General features: G+C 44.5%; 3 protein-coding genes across 4 annotated transcripts; 1 reads left to right on the plus strand and 2 right to left on the minus strand.

The window, feature by feature from the left end:
* Window positions 1-1706: 1706 nt before the first annotated feature.
* LOC120449374 (BRCA1-associated RING domain protein 1) lies at window positions 1707-4073 on the minus strand. The gene is made up of 3 exons (XM_039631806.1): window positions 3973-4073; window positions 2519-3910; window positions 1707-2173 (listed from the first exon to the last, which is right to left on the minus strand). The coding sequence occupies exon 2, from the start codon at window positions 3682-3684 to the stop codon at window positions 2596-2598; it is 1089 nt and encodes a 362-aa protein (XP_039487740.1). The 5' UTR covers window positions 3685-3910; window positions 3973-4073; the 3' UTR covers window positions 1707-2173; window positions 2519-2595.
* A 270-nt stretch (window positions 4074-4343) lies between these two features.
* Window positions 4344-8574, minus strand: LOC120450559 (85/88 kDa calcium-independent phospholipase A2). Of its 2 annotated transcripts, XM_039633667.2 has the most exons (8): window positions 8418-8574; window positions 7941-8078; window positions 7492-7784; window positions 7137-7436; window positions 6262-7082; window positions 5562-6202; window positions 5170-5505; window positions 4344-5107 (listed from the first exon to the last, which is right to left on the minus strand). In XM_039633667.2, the coding sequence occupies exons 2-8, from the start codon at window positions 7978-7980 to the stop codon at window positions 4875-4877; spliced, it is 2664 nt and encodes an 887-aa protein (XP_039489601.1). In that variant the 5' UTR covers window positions 7981-8078; window positions 8418-8574; the 3' UTR covers window positions 4344-4874. The 2 variants fall into 2 exon arrangements, with proteins under 2 accessions (XP_039489601.1, XP_039489602.1); XM_039633668.2 differs by lacking the exon at window positions 7941-8078 and having other exon boundaries at window positions 8418-8569.
* A 344-nt stretch (window positions 8575-8918) lies between these two features.
* LOC120450558 (protein starmaker) lies at window positions 8919-14937 on the plus strand. The gene is made up of 8 exons (XM_039633666.2): window positions 8919-9088; window positions 9345-9663; window positions 10730-10777; window positions 11634-12067; window positions 12569-13244; window positions 13308-13631; window positions 13700-14352; window positions 14413-14937. The coding sequence occupies exons 2-8, from the start codon at window positions 9364-9366 to the stop codon at window positions 14726-14728; spliced, it is 2751 nt and encodes a 916-aa protein (XP_039489600.1). The 5' UTR covers window positions 8919-9088; window positions 9345-9363; the 3' UTR covers window positions 14729-14937.
* Window positions 14938-16486: the final 1549 nt, after the last annotated feature.

Here is a 16486-nt window from a genome sequence, read left to right on the forward strand (position 1 = left end):
CTTATAACAGAAGGAATTTGTGACTTGCCATAAAATCATAGAAAAAGGTGGTAAACTTTCCATGTTAATATATAAAAACACTATAAAAAGAACTGATGTAGTTTAGGATTCAAACTTGTTTAGTTAATACTTAAATTAAAATGCATGTGTCAGTTGTTTATCATGCTAAGCAATGTTTGTAAGTGTGTAGAACTCAAATGCCCCATTGACTATAGCGTAGCGCACATTACGTGGGCGTTCTGGCTCGCAGACAGTCCACAGGAACCAGAGGAACCACATAGTACACACATGTGTACATACATACATATGTACATTTAAAGTACACAACAATTCAGAAAAAAGGCAGTGAAATGTGAAATTCACACGGCATCCGGACAGCAACGCCGCTCATGTTTTTCCTTACGCATATGCTGCTTCTTCTGCTTCTTGCTTTGGAAACCACATGCATCACAACAACAGCAGCAGCAGGAACAACAACAACAACGGCGAGGGAGATCAACAAGTGAGGCGGTGCATCTTATCACAACTGCCGCCAATAAGTGGAAGTGGTCGGGTCAACATTTCGGGTTGCTCGGCTAGGTTTCATTGTTTCCGTATGCCCTGCATCTGATCTAGTCACTCCAACTGCACTGAACAAAATTTCGCACTGTCTAAATCATTTATTTCAAACTAATGGTGTTAAGACAAGGATTGACTATATATTTGCCCGAATTATATTCTATTTTCTAACTAATTTCAAATAATATGTAATACCCAAGGGTAGATAACAAAATTAACATTTACCTTTACTAGATGTTTTCTAAGTGTAGCATAATATTTGTTAAGAATGTTCAGACTGCTATTTTCTGTGTAGCGTGCGTAACGACAATTTGAATATGTTGATCATTTCGCTCAACGAAACGTAACCAACGTGGGAAGAAGAGGCGACACGGCTTTTCTTCTATTTTCCTATTCCAGGTCCACTCGATCCCCGTCCTCCTCCTCCTCCTCCATTTACTCCTCCCACGAAATTTGGAGCTAGGTGCAGATGTTATAAAAATAGTATTTTGTGGCAGTTCCATGCGTATGAATGGGTTTACGAGTTTCGGTTTCAGGTTTTCGGGCCTGTTTATAAAACCCCACCCCTTCCATATTTTCATGTATTTACGTCCGGAAAAGTGTTTTAGTCATTTGTCTAGCTTCCGTTATTATTTCGTTATGAATGAAAAACCCATTTGGACCGGGTTTTTTGATCTCCCTAATTTACAACATTTATTTTGTATTAACTTGCTTTGATGTCAATATGGGTTCGTAAACTTCGCTTACTATTTTCGTCGTGGACAACGTATTTAAACATTTAGTTTTTCTTATCCACCTCATGTTAATGTGAAGTTTACACATAAATACTCATAAAATACCTGACGTGGGTTTTCCTAATCGCAACTTAAATACATTTGAATGCAAAGACGAAAAAGCTGTTAAATAGATTTATAGATGACTTTTAAGCTGCGTTTGAATTTATAGATTTTAAAATGTTTACCAATCAGGGGCAATTAGTATATCACTATACACCAACATTATACATGATGATGTTTATGATGATGTTTATTTAAAAAGTTTTCAAAACCTTACCACGAGTGACCACCATCAACCAGATTTACTCAGAAGTCCTATCAGTTTTTTAGTTACAGATTTCGGCTTGATCTGCGGATTAAGTCAAATGGCCGTTTGGTTTTTCGTTTATTGTTCAGAGAGTGTTTACACGCATATGGTTTTTTTTGTTATAGTATACAATAGACACTTAACGATTTTCAAGTAATGTAGTCATTTAGTTAAATGTAATGTAGCAAATTGTTAGGTGTCCTCTTGAGTTGAATTTGCATCATTATTACACAACTTGATTTCTTTTTTTTTTTGGCGCGCTAAACGTAAAGCTTAAAATTTAATCATGTTTGTTGATTGTTTGCGTAAACAATAAGCCTTAAATGAAATACTTAATAAAAAGATCGCATAAAACAATGTGTGTTTTCTTTTGTGTGTGTGGGTGTGTGTGTGCTTGTGTGTTTGAGAGCGTTGGTCGCATTTGGCAGCTTTGTGGGATTAGGATCAGGAGCAGGACCTCATTCTCCTCCAGCTGCTTGTCACGATGCCAACTCCAGCTCAACGGCAGCCAAATTAGGAAACGATAAACAAACTGGAACAAAAAGAAAACAATTGATTAGCATTGGGGATCTGAAAAAATATAAAGTGCTATATTCTAAGCCATCTGCCATATATTTGAGGTAGTCTCTGTTCTCATGCTGCTACTTTTTCTTTAACAATTTAGATAAACATTATCGAGTGTAAGCTTGCAGCGTTACACACATGTATAGAAAAGAAAAACCGGCAAATCTTGCCAGTGACTAAGATCACAAATGCTTTGCGGAATGACACATACGACGTCACATGCTTTATAGATAACGTTTTTGAAAACACAACATTGGACATCGTTATTTGTATAAAATTGTTTTTGTGTTTTACATTTGGTTATCATACTTACTTTTTTCTCAACTCATCGAACGCAATTTGGGCCCGCCTGCGGATGGGTTACCCTGGCGTCCAGCTTACGTCCCTTGTCTACTTGTTGTTGATAGATAGCCGCTCAACGCTGGCGAGCAGCTCATCGGCGGTCTGTGAAACGACCTGTTCTTGGTCGTCGCTGGTGCTCAGGTTCTGCAGTCGCTTCTCCAGCGCCGAGAGATCCTCCAGCTCGCGCTGCTGCTTCACCATGTAGCGCAAGATGAGCGTGGTCAGCATGCACATGTCCTCGAGGATTTTGGCCGTTTCCGGCGTGGGGTGATCATACCGATTGCGTAGCAATCTTAGCTTGGCCTCAGCCAGCTCCAGCGGTGACTTGTTGCTGCGGTCGTACATGTGGACACTGGCGCCACCCTGGAGCAGCACACCGACCACAACATTGAAGTTATTGGAGCTGGCCGATATCACAGCCAGATGGAGTGGGGTGTTCCCCAGCGAGTCGACTACATTTGGGTTGGCTCCGTACTTCAGAAGCTGCTGGACAATGGGTATGTAGCCACGACAGGCGGCCAGATGCAGGGGACTACGATTGTACTCGTCGGCGGCATTCGGATTGGCCCCACCCTCGAGAATACGGTTGAGCAGCTCGATGTTGCAGGTGGAGGCGGCGGTGCGCAGTTTGCGGCCATTTGACTGGACGATTATGTTGTTGTAGCTGTAGGAGTGCTTAAGGCGCTGCATTCGCGGCCGCATCTTGAAGCTTTTGCTGCCCGAGGGTAAGGTGCTCGGATGAATCAGGCTGGGCAGATACTCGGCGTTGGGGGCATTTGGATTCAGCGGCAGGGGCGGCAGATGCGGCAGGGCAAAGTGCTCGCCCCGATCTCTGCTCAGCTGGAATGATGCATTCGTGCTGGGGTTTGAACTCATGTTCAGGTTAAGGTTCAGGTTGAGGTTGATGTTCATATGGGGCCACTCGCCGTGTGTGTTGGGCGACGAAGTGGGCGTGGGCGGCATTGCCGGCGGTGGCGGCGTTATCATGATCCCTTTGGAGGCGCTGGTGGGCATGGGCATCGGCGTCGATTTGGCCAATACCATGGCCATCGACATGGGCGATGGCGGCATCGACATCTCCACCTCCTCCTTGGCCGCCTCCACGCCGGAGGAATCGCTGTTGGTGGCCGCAGCCATTGCTCGCACTTAATCGGATTGTGTCCCCCGTTGCCCGCGATGCTGTGCGTCTGTGTTTCTGGTTCCAGTGTTCGGGCCAGCGGCGAAAAACTCTTCCCAGGCACGCGCTGCTTATTTTCCTGTCTGTATTGTTTGTTTATTTTTGCTTCTTTTCCTGCCCACTTTGGTCACTCTGACCACCCGTTATCGGTGTGACCCTGCCGTCCCTGAGTGTATTTATCCTAATCTGCAAATGTTTATCTTCATCAATTACTTTTGTAGTCATCATTTTGAAACACTTTGACTCACTTGTTTTCGGATTTTTATAAGTTGGGGCGAAGAGCAAAAATTCTTGGGTCGTCTGTATTGTTTGTATTTGTTTTGGCCTATCGATATGTGTAGTGTGCTAGATATCGATTGGCAGGCCGGAAATTCTTGCGAGGACACTATCGCGTATAGTCAGCCCTGGTAGACAACGTTTTAAAAAATATATTTTTAATATAAATAAATTATTTAGCATGTTTTATGTTTATAGTTTTATATTTAATAAAAAATATTTAAATATTGCCTGCAGCTTTAATAATTCCAGATCTCTTAACGTAAACCATTTCTAGCCCCAATTAATTGATTAACCTTCAACCGCAGCTTCTATTTTAATAGGAATTAATTAAAAACTGGTATAAACACTTAAAAAGTTTTATTCAAAATTCGTGCTCGACGTACTACATACACATATTCATTTTCTAACAAAGCGGCACGGAATGTTAGCTATCCATTATTAAAAGATTCAATTCTGAAATCAACTGGAGGGTTACGTACAATACATCGATGGCCGATTATAAAACATAAAATAAAATATTTTCGAAATTAATATGATGATATGGTACCTTCTTAAGTCCAATAACACAATATACAAAGCGTATTTCGTTTGGTAATCCTGGAGATAAAGCCTCGGAAGTGGGAAAAATCAGGGATAATCAGGAAAATCGGGGTTAGGAAATATACAGATTCTGTTTTGAAGCCAGGTGGTGGGAGGATTTCGGTGTTATTGAGAGTGGAAGTCCCAGCGGGTGAGCTGATTTAGACCGCAGAAAAGGTGCTTAATAAAAACGAAGAAGGTGAAACGAGTCTAAAGTACACAGACATGAATCGAAAGGATCTCTCGAGAAAGAGATCTCTACAGCAACTGCGGTCTAAATCCGTCTTGCATGCTATTTTAGGAAGTTGATCATCTCGATGATCTTATTACGATTGGCGTGCATATACGCTTTAGTGTGCCACAGCATGTTGATTAACTTTTGGTCGTCCTTTTCGTCCATGGCGATGTCCTCGCTCAGCTGAGGATTGAACCTGAAGTACGGTATGCCAATGGTGCTGCACCAGGCGCGAGCTCTGTCCACCACTCTTCCATCGGAGCAGGTCGCCTGGTCCACCAGCAGATTGCCTAGCAAGCATACGAATTTGAATTAAAGAGCACACACAAAATATATAGATTAGGTGCCTCACCAATGGTGGAGATTCCGTAGGCCAGCTTGGCCGTGTCCCATATGCTCTCCGGTCTGAAGACATCAATGTCCTTAAGTTCAGTCACCGGAATATGTCCCGTGCCCAGCGACATCACCACGGATACTGGAATGGCCTCTGCTTCGCGTCCAGCACTGCGCAGGGCCATATTGTACTCGTGTATCTCGGTCATGGCGTCCAGCGTCGGGTTGTTGGCAATCAAGCCGCCGTCCAGAAAGCGACCAAAGGCGCGGAAATAGGAGGGCGCAGCGCCGGTAGCCCGAGCAGCACGCCAAACCAATTGTTCCTGTGGCGGCGGTGGAGGAATTCTTCGGTTGTCTAAAAGCATACAATAATTAGAGAACTTTCTCGATCAGTGTGGTTATCTCACTTACTTATGGAAGTCACAATGCCCAAGATGTCACTGGCACTCGTATAGTTGCGGAATAGATGTAGATCGACCGGCTTGCGATCCGCCATCACACCGGTGACCATGATCTTCGGGTGTTTAATATCCGTCATGACGTTAAACTCTCCCAGATTGTCCTTCAAAATGGACTCGAAGAATTCGCTATTGTAGGGCCGTGAGCCCACAAAACACTGCTCCTTCATGCGCAAGTAGAGCCCCATGCACTGACGCATCGTCTTGCCGCAACCCAGTGCCAAAGCGAGTATGCCTCCAGTACTGGTGCCGGCGATCCAGTCGAACATGTGGATAATAGGAGTACGCGACAGCTTTTCTATTTCGAGTAGCATCTGTACGAGGACCAGACCACGAATGCCACCACCATCCAGGCAAAGCAGTCGTCCGCGTCCGTAGGGTTTATCGCCAATCTCAGCGGCAATCGGCGAGGTGGGTGAAGGGAGCTGCTCCGGACTGGAGACAGCTGATTTTGCTGAGCCACTGGCCAAACTATCCGAAGAGTTGTCCTTCTTCATCTCGTCCGCATTCACTTTGGTTGTAAACATGCCAAGCAAGGCATCCATTATACTCTGGCCTTTTAATTCTTTCTCAGTATCGACCACGACTGGTTTTCTAGAAAAATAAATTACTAATTTAGAAATAAGAAATTTAAGATTTAAATAATTTCATACTGTGCCGGCTGCTGCTGCTTTTCCAGTATTCCATTGGCCGCTGCGTTCAGAAAACCACCCATCATTTGTCGACTGGTGGTGGCCAGCATGTTTTCTATATGCTCGCGCTGCTCCACGGATTCCGGTGCCTCTGGCGGTATGCCGTTGTAGTTGCCTTTGGCATTGCAGCCTGGCGGGCACTTTGAGCCAGTATCCTTGCAGCGTTTCGCCCCCACAGAGTGCAGGATGTAGAGGATTTCATCTTCCTTATTGCCACTAGCATCATTGCCAACCATGTGACGGGGGGTCTTGCCATCCTTGTTCTTCAGATTGATGTCACACCCAAAGACCACGAGACACTGCACTATCGGCACTAGTTTCTTTTCAATGGCAATGTGCAAAGCTGCTTTTCCGTCCTTGTCCAGCACATCGATCTCCGCATCGTGGGCCAGTAGAGTGACAACGCACTCAAAGCGATTCCGGGCCACCATCACATGCAGAGCTGTTCGTCCATCAAAGTTCGTGGCGTTGACATCACAACCCTCCATGATGAGGGCATGCAGGGTTTCACGGGATGAACACCAGTGCAGAGGAGTGCCGCCATATTTCATGTCTTGTGTGTACAGCTTGCTAACATTGGTGCGCAGAAACGAGGACACTGTGGTGGGTGCGGATGTCTTGTACACTTTGCGGATGTCCTTGGCATTGAGATTGACGTTGGCCCCAGCCAGCAGCAGTGCCTTCACATTCTCTGGCTTGTCGGCGAGGCAAGCGACATGAAGAGGTGTGTAACCATCGGAGTTTAGATGATTCAGATTTACCGTGCTTTTATCCGTGATAAGCTGGGAAAATAAAGTTATAAATGTGTTTAACCCATATACGGATTGCTTGCTTACATTGATTATCTCTTTGGTGGTGCTGGCGGCGTAGTGAAACACCGAGTTGCTATTAATATCCAAGTGTTCCAGCTTGCTCAACGGCAGCAGAGTCTTCACCATCTCGATGTGACCCTGTTTAATGGCCAACTGGAAAGGTGACATTAGGGTGGTGGCATCTGCTTGGTCCACGCACTGGAGCATCTTTGGATTGCTTATGTAGTCCACCAGATTGAAGTAGGCAATCAAATGGGACAGCGTCCAGGAAGGATTATCCGCCAAGGCGTCGCAGGCCTTCTGCAGTCCATTTACATTATAGTACTGAAAGATAAAGAGTTAAAAGACAGTCGCAATGCTTTATAATCCTCTCTAGAACCTCTTTGACAATGCTGACGAAGACGGGCAGCCTTTGCAGGAAGGCATTGAAGCGTTCCTCGGCTTCCTGCTGCACCAGCGACCGGTACAGACTAAAGGATGTGGTATTGGAGTCCGAGGTGGGTCGCTGCAAAATGATCTCATAGACGGCTCGCTTGTCATTGCTGTTGAAGGGCGGTGCAAAGAGGACCATGGCGTCATCGCGGGCCAGGACTTGAAGTGTTCCCAGAGATTCGCTCTTGATCTCCAAGACCTTATTGGCCGGCTGATCGCCACCCAGCAGGCGCTGTAGAACTGTAGTTGTAAAATATAGAAAGGCACTGTCATTAGATAAGGCAACGGCGTTGGTCATAAGACACATTAACACACTCTCAACTAGTCTACTGAAAGGCATAACGACATGAACATGAAGAACAGGAAGAGCTGTAGTGATTGAAAGGGGGGAAGTACCGAAACCGGAGGCAAGGGCTCCAAAGCCAATCCACGCCATGACTCAGGGGTGTGGAATTTGCTGCTGCGGATGCTGAATGTGTACTTTGAACTTGGCCAATCAGAACGGATGAGCTGGCTAATGTGAATGCGGTGAACCTGACAAAAAATAATGGCCAGTTTGTTAGTTACACGGGTGTGGGTGAGGATGAGCGAGTGGTTCGATGGGCTGCCAAGAAATCAATAGTACACATCTGTGGCCAATGGGAAGGGAACAGATCATCCGATAGCGCGACATTGCAGTAATGCGGCATCATTTTCCGTGCTTTCCCACTTTCCTGCTGCCCACCGTAATCAATAGTGACTGTCATAAATGGGTTACTGTTCTGTGGGTCAGTTACTAAAAATATGGCGTGATAAATGGATGCGTAATTTGGCAAACGCCATATGTCCACACACAGTTTGTGGTTATTTTGATAGGTAACAGTATTAGCTAACCATTGAACATTTTACTGCTCTGATTTTAGGTTTCCTTATCGCACAATTCCAGTATTATACACTTTTGAATTCCAGCTATCGAAAATAACAACTGAGCTGTATTTTTTGCAGCTTTATTAGCGATGTCACCGTTTGTCAGTGATGGTAGCGTACTGAACGATGTGTCGTGCCTATTTAACCAGGTTCACAACCGTTCTAGTTCCGGTTTTTAAAATAGTTTTGGCTATGTAGACAGTTAACAATTTAAACTGCATACTAATAAGACTGTATTTCCTTAAAGAAAGCCTGTAGTCGAAATCCAATTGGAAATATTCAACGAATCTATTTGAACAATAAATATAAGTTGTTTCATTTCCTAATAACGGTAGTCTGCACTTTGATTTTCAAGGTCATACTTAAGTGCTGTTAGCGTATTGAGTTGCATTGCCACATTTTGCACTTACTGAAAAACAATCGATATAAAAAAGTCTAAGACATCGATACCGGGGCATCACTTACATCACGGTCACACTGCACATCGTTCGCCATTGCTAGATAAAAATTGTTTCAAGCGAAAAAGGTCGCTGATAGAAAAGGTAGAAAATCAGAAATTGAACGTGCAGTTAAAGCTGAAAGACAGACACAAAAGTAGCGCTAACTTTTACTCTTCCGTGCACGGTTTTAGAACAGAGGTAAGTGGCGTAAATCAAGATGTAGTAAAACCGCAAAAAATTATGCTCGGGCCGGCAGAAAATCGATTTTTTCCCCAAAGCGAGCGACGCCACCGGCGGCGGAAAGATAATCCCTGAAAAAAATTTACGGGGTGCTGCGCTGAACGGTCTGTTTGGCTTTTTTTTTTCGCGAACATACATATATATTCCACCATGCGGATCGAATTTTGTAATCTTTTCAATGCAATCTTACAATATTTCCTTGTGCTTTAAACAGGAACAAATTGGGAATAGAGATGCGCGGACGCGGAGGATTCATTCCACGTGGTGGGGGCACCACTCGCGGTGGCTACTACAATAATCGCAACTCCAGCAATTACGTTAATACTCGCACCCAGGGCAACTACCGACCCAATAATGGGCGGTATGAGAATAACTATCACAACAACAACAACCGCTACAACAACAACCACAATAACAGCGGCGGCGGAGGAGGCAACAGCCACTACGACAACCGGAGTCGGGACAAGTTCACCCACCACAACTCGAGCAGCGGACGCTACGAGTCCAGTTCCTCGAGCCACAAGCGCAGCTACGTAAGTTAGCAACTAACCTATAAGAAACCATCATGTGTAATAATTACTACAAATGCTTCGAAATAGATTTTAGTCTGTAATTTACCGAACTTGATTCGGATAAATATGATAGGGAAGAAATTTAATCTATAATTGTTAGACCATTACTTTTGCTTTTCTACATTGTGTATCTTATAATGGAGGCATTCCGAAAATAAGAGTTATTGCTATGCATTTATCTTGCTGTACGTTTTTAGCAATGATGATCAGTTAGCCTCTTTTATCTCCCAAAGGAGATAAGAAACTATAAGTAACGTAACGTCGTGATATAGAATGATATTTGGCAGACTATGTATGAGTAAATACAGTGAAAATCGACTAAAGGCGAAGGGCAATGCATGCGAGCAATCAGAGATAAGAACATTTTACAATCCATTCTTGTAGTTGATAATAACGATTGGTCATGCTGGGAAACGGAAGTTTCTATGCTTCAAATTAAATGCTCTTTCAATGACCACTTATCATTTGCAACTGAATTTTTGCTTTTCTAATTATACATCTGACAGAAAAAAAGATTAAATCTCGTTGACGTATTTTCTAATTGAAAAACGTCTTCTCAATATGCAAAACAAAATGAAAAACTTTTCAATATATATATATATGAGACAACCTTAAAAGTATACATTCTATAAACAGGTGCGTTCTTATAAACGGCACACTTATTTTTGCGGAGAAAATAGATAAGGATGATTATAGTATTTAAAATATACACTTGATGTAAATTTAATATTTCCCAGCGACAGGCATATATTTTGCAATCTTTATTTTATGGTTCTTCTATGCTAAACGATGTTAGAGAAAATAAATAGTAATAAATTAATTTGAGGTTCTTACCTTTTTAATCAATTAAGATAGCAACAGCTGCCACTTTTCTTAGCGCGTATGTAGGACATTATACACTTACACGTGATGATGAATTATATTATTGAAAAGTCTGTCGGACTTGTAGTAAATGAGTGATGTATTACCCAAATCCATCTATATATATATTCATAATGCAATCTATTTTTATGTTTTGTTTTTCTAGGACTCATCTCGCGACCGTAGCGATGATCGCAAACGCCCGCGTCAAGACGTAAGTTATACTTTGCCCCATTTGAAATGCTATTCCAAGCACGCTATATATCCAAAGGTCTACATATTAATTATGCATTAAGCCAATCGCCATGTACTGTGTAATGTTAATGACTTTCCAAATATTTATAGCACTGTTTGTGAAGCTTAAACGCGGGACTGAGTTACTGAGTTTATATAAATCTGTGTATTGTCCATAGCATCGTCAGCGGCGCGGCACCATATAGATAATGATTTTGCCAGCGACCGATCGATCGATCGATATGATCCAATCCGATCCGACCCGAACTGATCCACGTATATACATATACTATGAGAGAGCAAAAACTTCTGTAGAGAGCTGTTGAAGCGATTGAAGCGATTTTGATCTGTAAACTCATGTATATCTTGTATGCCTTGTACCGTACCAACAGCTGTCAAATTTTTTCCCATACCGATTGTCGAATATCAATGGTCAATGGTTAGCAATCCGAGCAGAGCAAATAGCAATCTATCAGTGTGTACATCCGCATACGCATTATAATAATATCGATTCAAATCTATGTAGCTAAGCTATATGCGTATAAGTTTTCTCCATCATGCTACCACACACAAAACACGCTGCAGGAAATAATAATAAAAATAAGAATAATAACAGCCAATTGCGAACTAAATAACCCACAACCAATCCGATCAGATCAGTATCAGAATCAATATCAGTCTGTAGCTATATAGCAATTATTTTCATTCAACAAGTCTATATATGTTTTATATAAATATAAATCTACCACCTATATTTGATATTTGATACAAAAATCAAAACCAAATCAACCAAAACAAAGCTCCTACACAACTTCCTACTCATCAATCGTCAATAGGATTACCGTCGTACGTCCTCGTCGAATGATCGCAGCGATCGACCCTCGTCCTCGTCGCAGAACATTGGCTCCTCGTCCTCGAACTATCATCAGCGTAGCAGCACTGGCGGCGGTGGTGGTAATAACGGCGGGAGCTCGAGCTCCTACCGCCCACGCGATGATTCCACCAGTGGGAGCCGGCACCAGCGGGACGGATCGATGGGTCCGCCAAAACGGATGATGCGTAGCGTGGCCGGCACCAACTATATATCCCGACCCCGCGGCACAATGTCGATGAGGGGCGGCATGATGCGCACTGGGATGCGGGTGGGAGGAATGCGCGTTGTGCGCACCAGGGTCAACGAGTCGAATGACCTGCGCACCATGCGCCGCCAGCTGCTCTATGCGCAGCAGAAAGACCGGGCACGCCTGCTCAAGATTCAGCAGCTGAAAAGGTAAATAGACCAAACATACAAAAAAAAAAATCAAAAATTAAATCAAAACCCAAATGAATATACAAAAATCAGAGTTACGCTATTTTGTACCAATTGAGGATGCAAAGAACTATGAATGTAATCTGTGATATTGAGATAATAATGTGAACTGTGAGATTCAGCAAGGAATCTAAAATCTGAATGCGAATGCGGAGGAGGAGAGCACTTGGTGCCAGATTAACCAAGCGGCCTCCAGAGAAACTCCATTCTTCGTAGCTCAAATACAATCCAGTGTATATTGTTGTGTGTAACTAAGTAGAACGAATTGAAATGTACCGATAAAAAAAAGACACCCTACACTTCAAGACAAGAACGTATTTTGTTAGTTTGCCACCCAGCTTGATCTTATGTACTTAAAAAAAAAAAACACAAAATTTTGAACTTGCCTTCCACCAAACAAACAAAAACCATCCTGCCACCCTGACATGACTTCACATTCGAATTCATTCCACCCAAATGTAGCTCGTTGCGACGACAACGCCAGGGCGGGAATTCCAGCGACGATTCCAGCGGCAATGAGGACAAGGACGGCGGAGATGCTGAGAAAAGCAAGAAGAAGAAAGGCAAGGACAAGGACGCCGATGGAGGCGATGACTCCGACGATGACGACGATGATGACGATGAAGAAGACGATGATGAGAAGGACGAGAAGAGCAAGAAGTCTTCGCCGGGTAAAAAACGCAGCAAGTCGGCCAACAACGAGGACAAGAGCGATGCCGAAGGTAACGATGATGATGATGAGCACGGTGATGGCGATGACGATGATGATAAGGACCTAAATGAGTCCGATCCCAAGAGCGCCAAGGCCGACGACGCCTCCGATGACGAGGATGTCAAGGTGAAGGGCGAAGGTGAGGACGGCGATGGTGACAAATCGGACGAAAAGGCCAAGTCATCGGTCGAGAAGTCAGGTAAGAAGAAGGACAAAGACGAGTCGAAGGACTCCAAGTCCAAGAAGTCATCGTCCACCAAGAAGGAGCGCACGTCGCGCAAGGACAAAGACGAGGAAGATTCGGACGATGATCGCAGCAAGGAGCGACGTAGCTCCCGTCATCGGGATGAGGACCACAACAATCGCAAGCGCAGCTTCATCAAACTCATTTGCGTCCATTGCCGCATCAAGTGTGTTACATTTAAGGTAAGTTACTCTAACAGGAGTCTTGAGATATTTAGTTAACAATGTTTTCTCATTGATCTGCAGGAGTACAATTACCATCTGAACTCCCGCTCCCACAAGAACTCCATGCGCCAGGTGGCCCTCAATCAGCGAGCTGACCTGCAGCGTATGCGTGCTCGCCAGCGCACCACTCAGCGCGAGATCGAGGAGAATAGCAAGGAGGAGCACGAGTCGCGCTACTGCCGTCTCTGCCGCTTGGCCTACCGCCAGCCCAAGAATCTTCATCAGGCCTCCGAGCACCACAAGACCATTAAGAAGTTCTTGATGCCCTATTGCGGCTCCTGCCATCTGGCCTTCAAGAATGCCATGCTCTACGAGAACCACCGCTGCTCCCTGGAGCACATTAGGGTGAGTTTCAGTCATAGAGGATCATATTTGTAAAAGCTTTTGATTAATTTTGTGGCGTTTGATTGCAGAACAAGGCCCGCAACGATGAATCCGGATCGGATGATAGTGTCGATGAGCGTGAGATTGATTTGAATAAATTCCACACTGTAGACTCGGTGGGCGAGATCGATGTGGACATGGTCGACGCTGATGTAGATGCCATGGTGACCGAGGCGGAAGCCGCTCTGAAAAGCGAGGATGAGGAGACCCGCAAACGCGCTTTGATTGGCCCGGACTATATCAAGATCATAGAAGCCTTCTACTGCGAGTTGTGCAACCACTATTCCGGCAAGGCTGATGATGTGTCGCTAGAGGACTACACCAAAAAGCACTGCATGCAGCATTCCCATGTGAAGGCTTTCCTGCGCAACAAGGAGGAGACCGAGAAGAAGAACAAGACGGATGAGGGCGATGAGGAAGACCACGATGATGACAAAAAAACCGGAGATGATGATGCCGATGGCGATGAGGACATCGATGGCAAGTTAAACGAGGATGAGGACGAAGACTATGATGATGGTGATGGAGAAGGAGAGGATGGTAATGGGACGCATGATAAAAAGTTGTGGGAGGAGGTGGACAAGGATCTGGGTGACCTCCTGGCAGAAGTAGAGCCATTGGGACAGGAAGAAGATGAGGAGGATGAAGAGGACGAGTCAGTGCTTAACATTGACATTGAAAGGTATGTAATGAAGCGATGATGCAATCATGAGCATGTTATGTAATACGTATTCACTTGCAGCGAGAAAAACAAGGCGAAAGACGCCAAAGAGGAAACAAACGGCGATGCCGATGAGGGAGCTGCGAAGGAAAACGCGCCGGTGGCCAAGTCACCGGAGAAAAAGCCTGTTGCCGCTCCAGCCACACCAACGGTCAAGACCACTGCTGCAGCCAAGCAGCCGGTAAAGAAGGTAACGCCCAAACCGACTGCCAAAGCCGCCAAACCTGGTCCGGCTTCCACGAAGCGCAATGTCTTGGTCAGTGTGAAGCGCACTTCGGCGGCCGCCATTAAAGCTGCCACCAAGTCCGCCAACAATGCGGCAGCCGACAGCAAGTGAGCGACACTCGAGCGACAGTAATATGTTAGTAATAGCAATAGCAATAACCAAACCCAGTGATTGGGTTGCTACAAACATATTTCAAATATATAACTAAATTATAATGTGCTCAAAATACGTGCACTTACTAATGCCCAACCAGAGCTGCTTTGCCATCTGGCCACCGAGCCCAGCCTGCTTAATAAATGTCTAGACCTAACTAAAACCAACCTGTAACAGCGTGTTATCTTTATATGGCGGCGCTTGCGCATGTGGAGTACCTTTTTCTTGTACCTTTCGCCGTGCCAATCGAGCGCTTCCAGTTGGGCCTTTCTAAAAACAGCCAAGGCTCCGGCCTGGCCAACTGGCCACCTGGCAGACCTGGCCCAAACAATGGCAGAGAAATGCTGCCTGTTGGTCGCCAATTTGTTGGCCCCTTCAAGGTGCCCGCATGTAATTGTCAGCCGCGATATACACAAACGAGAAACGGCGTTAAATGAGATTAAAAGGCACTGACATGGATCACAAGGCTGGGGTTATGAAAAGCACACAAGCAAACAAAGATGTATTTACGTCCAGTTTTACTTTCACAAGTATATTTGTGCATTTGCACAGTCTTAAAGTTGTGAATAACTGAGATTTAAATGTTTTATTTAAAGACAATAATTTTGGACTAATAACATTAGACTGCAATCATTTGTTACCAGTTAAATTCGAGGCATAATAGCTATTAATTTTAAGTGAACATAGTATCGTTAGTAACTGTTTCTTTACTTTATGAGTGCTGTTTATTGGTCCTTAAATCTTTCCTTAACTTTCTTTAACTAAAGTTGTGAAGCGAATGTCTTAATTGTTGATATCCCAAATTAAGGTTGATATAACACTGGAGTGATAGGGAATAATCGCGTTTATAGGCATGTATCAATTGGCGTGCTGCTGTCAGCTCTTCCTGCCTCCATTCGAAATGTATTTATTAACCTATTGGGCGGCACAAGTGGCTGCATGAGAGGTGCTGTTTGCTGTTTCCGCTTGATACTTGCCACTTGCTACTTGCCACTCGGCGGTTGATTTTGCCACAAGACAATGCCGGTGCGGTGGCAGCCGAAAGGAAAATACATTTCATAATTTTTCTACATATTTCTGCCAAATTAACTTTCACCACACGCCACATAAGATGGGGATCGGGATGGGGATGTAGTTGTGGATGGAGATGGAGATGGGTTGATGGCGTCTTCGTATTCGACTGTTATGCAATCTGTCACTTGATATGCGTGTTCGCCGGCTAATATCGTCGGTAGGCCTTTCTCACCTTCCGCCGATTCCATCTCATCCCATCCCATCCGATACGATACGATACGATCCGATATGATCCCATACGATCCACTCCAGCTTCCTTTCCTCACAGCTTTTGAGTTGGGGTGCTCCGTCAGACAATGTCAAGTTTTGAATTGATCACTGAGCCAGCAGGTTTTCGGGTTTTGTTCACCCGGTCGCCGAGATGATGGCTAATCCCCCGGCAATCGCTCATTCAGTTTGCTTAAATTGCATTCATGTTTTGACGATAGATTTATGCGCACATTGTTCTGTCCGCTGTGGCTGCCACAAATCCGGTTTTTGTCCCAAGCGCCGCCATTCCATTGTGGCCCGGGTATTACTATTAACATTTAATTTGCGATTCCAACTCCATGCTGCGACTGCTGCTGCGGTTGCTGCTTTTTAGTTACCATTTTTTTGTTGTGTCGGTTTCGGCGCTTCTATTAAGAAATTTCAACGGTGTCA

Source organism: Drosophila santomea, chromosome 3L, assembly GCF_016746245.2.
Source record: "Drosophila santomea strain STO CAGO 1482 chromosome 3L, Prin_Dsan_1.1, whole genome shotgun sequence".
Classification (NCBI taxonomy): domain Eukaryota; kingdom Metazoa; phylum Arthropoda; class Insecta; order Diptera; family Drosophilidae; genus Drosophila; species Drosophila santomea.

Excerpts from the sequence above, each read along its gene's own strand:
- LOC120450559 (XM_039633667.2), bottom strand. The coding sequence starts at position 7,980 with ATGGCGTGGATTGGCTTTGGAGCCCTTGCCTCCGGTTTCG. Across the intron at positions 5,506-5,561 it reads GGGCATTGTGACTTCCATAA|ACAACCGAAGAATTCCTCCA; the intron begins GTAAGTGAGATA and ends GTATGCTTTTAG. Across the intron at positions 5,108-5,169 it reads CTACGGAATCTCCACCATTG|GCAATCTGCTGGTGGACCAG; the intron begins GTGAGGCACCTA and ends TATGCTTGCTAG.
- LOC120450558 (XM_039633666.2), top strand. The coding sequence starts at position 9,364 with ATGCGCGGACGCGGAGGATTCATTCCACGTGGTGGGGGCACCACTCGC. Across the intron at positions 9,664-10,729 it reads CGAGCCACAAGCGCAGCTAC|GACTCATCTCGCGACCGTAG; the intron begins GTAAGTTAGCAA and ends TTGTTTTTCTAG. Across the intron at positions 12,068-12,568 it reads AAGATTCAGCAGCTGAAAAG|CTCGTTGCGACGACAACGCC; the intron begins GTAAATAGACCA and ends ACCCAAATGTAG.
- LOC120449374 (XM_039631806.1), bottom strand. The coding sequence starts at position 3,684 with ATGGCTGCGGCCACCAACAGCGATTCCTCCGGCGTGGAGGCGGCCAAG.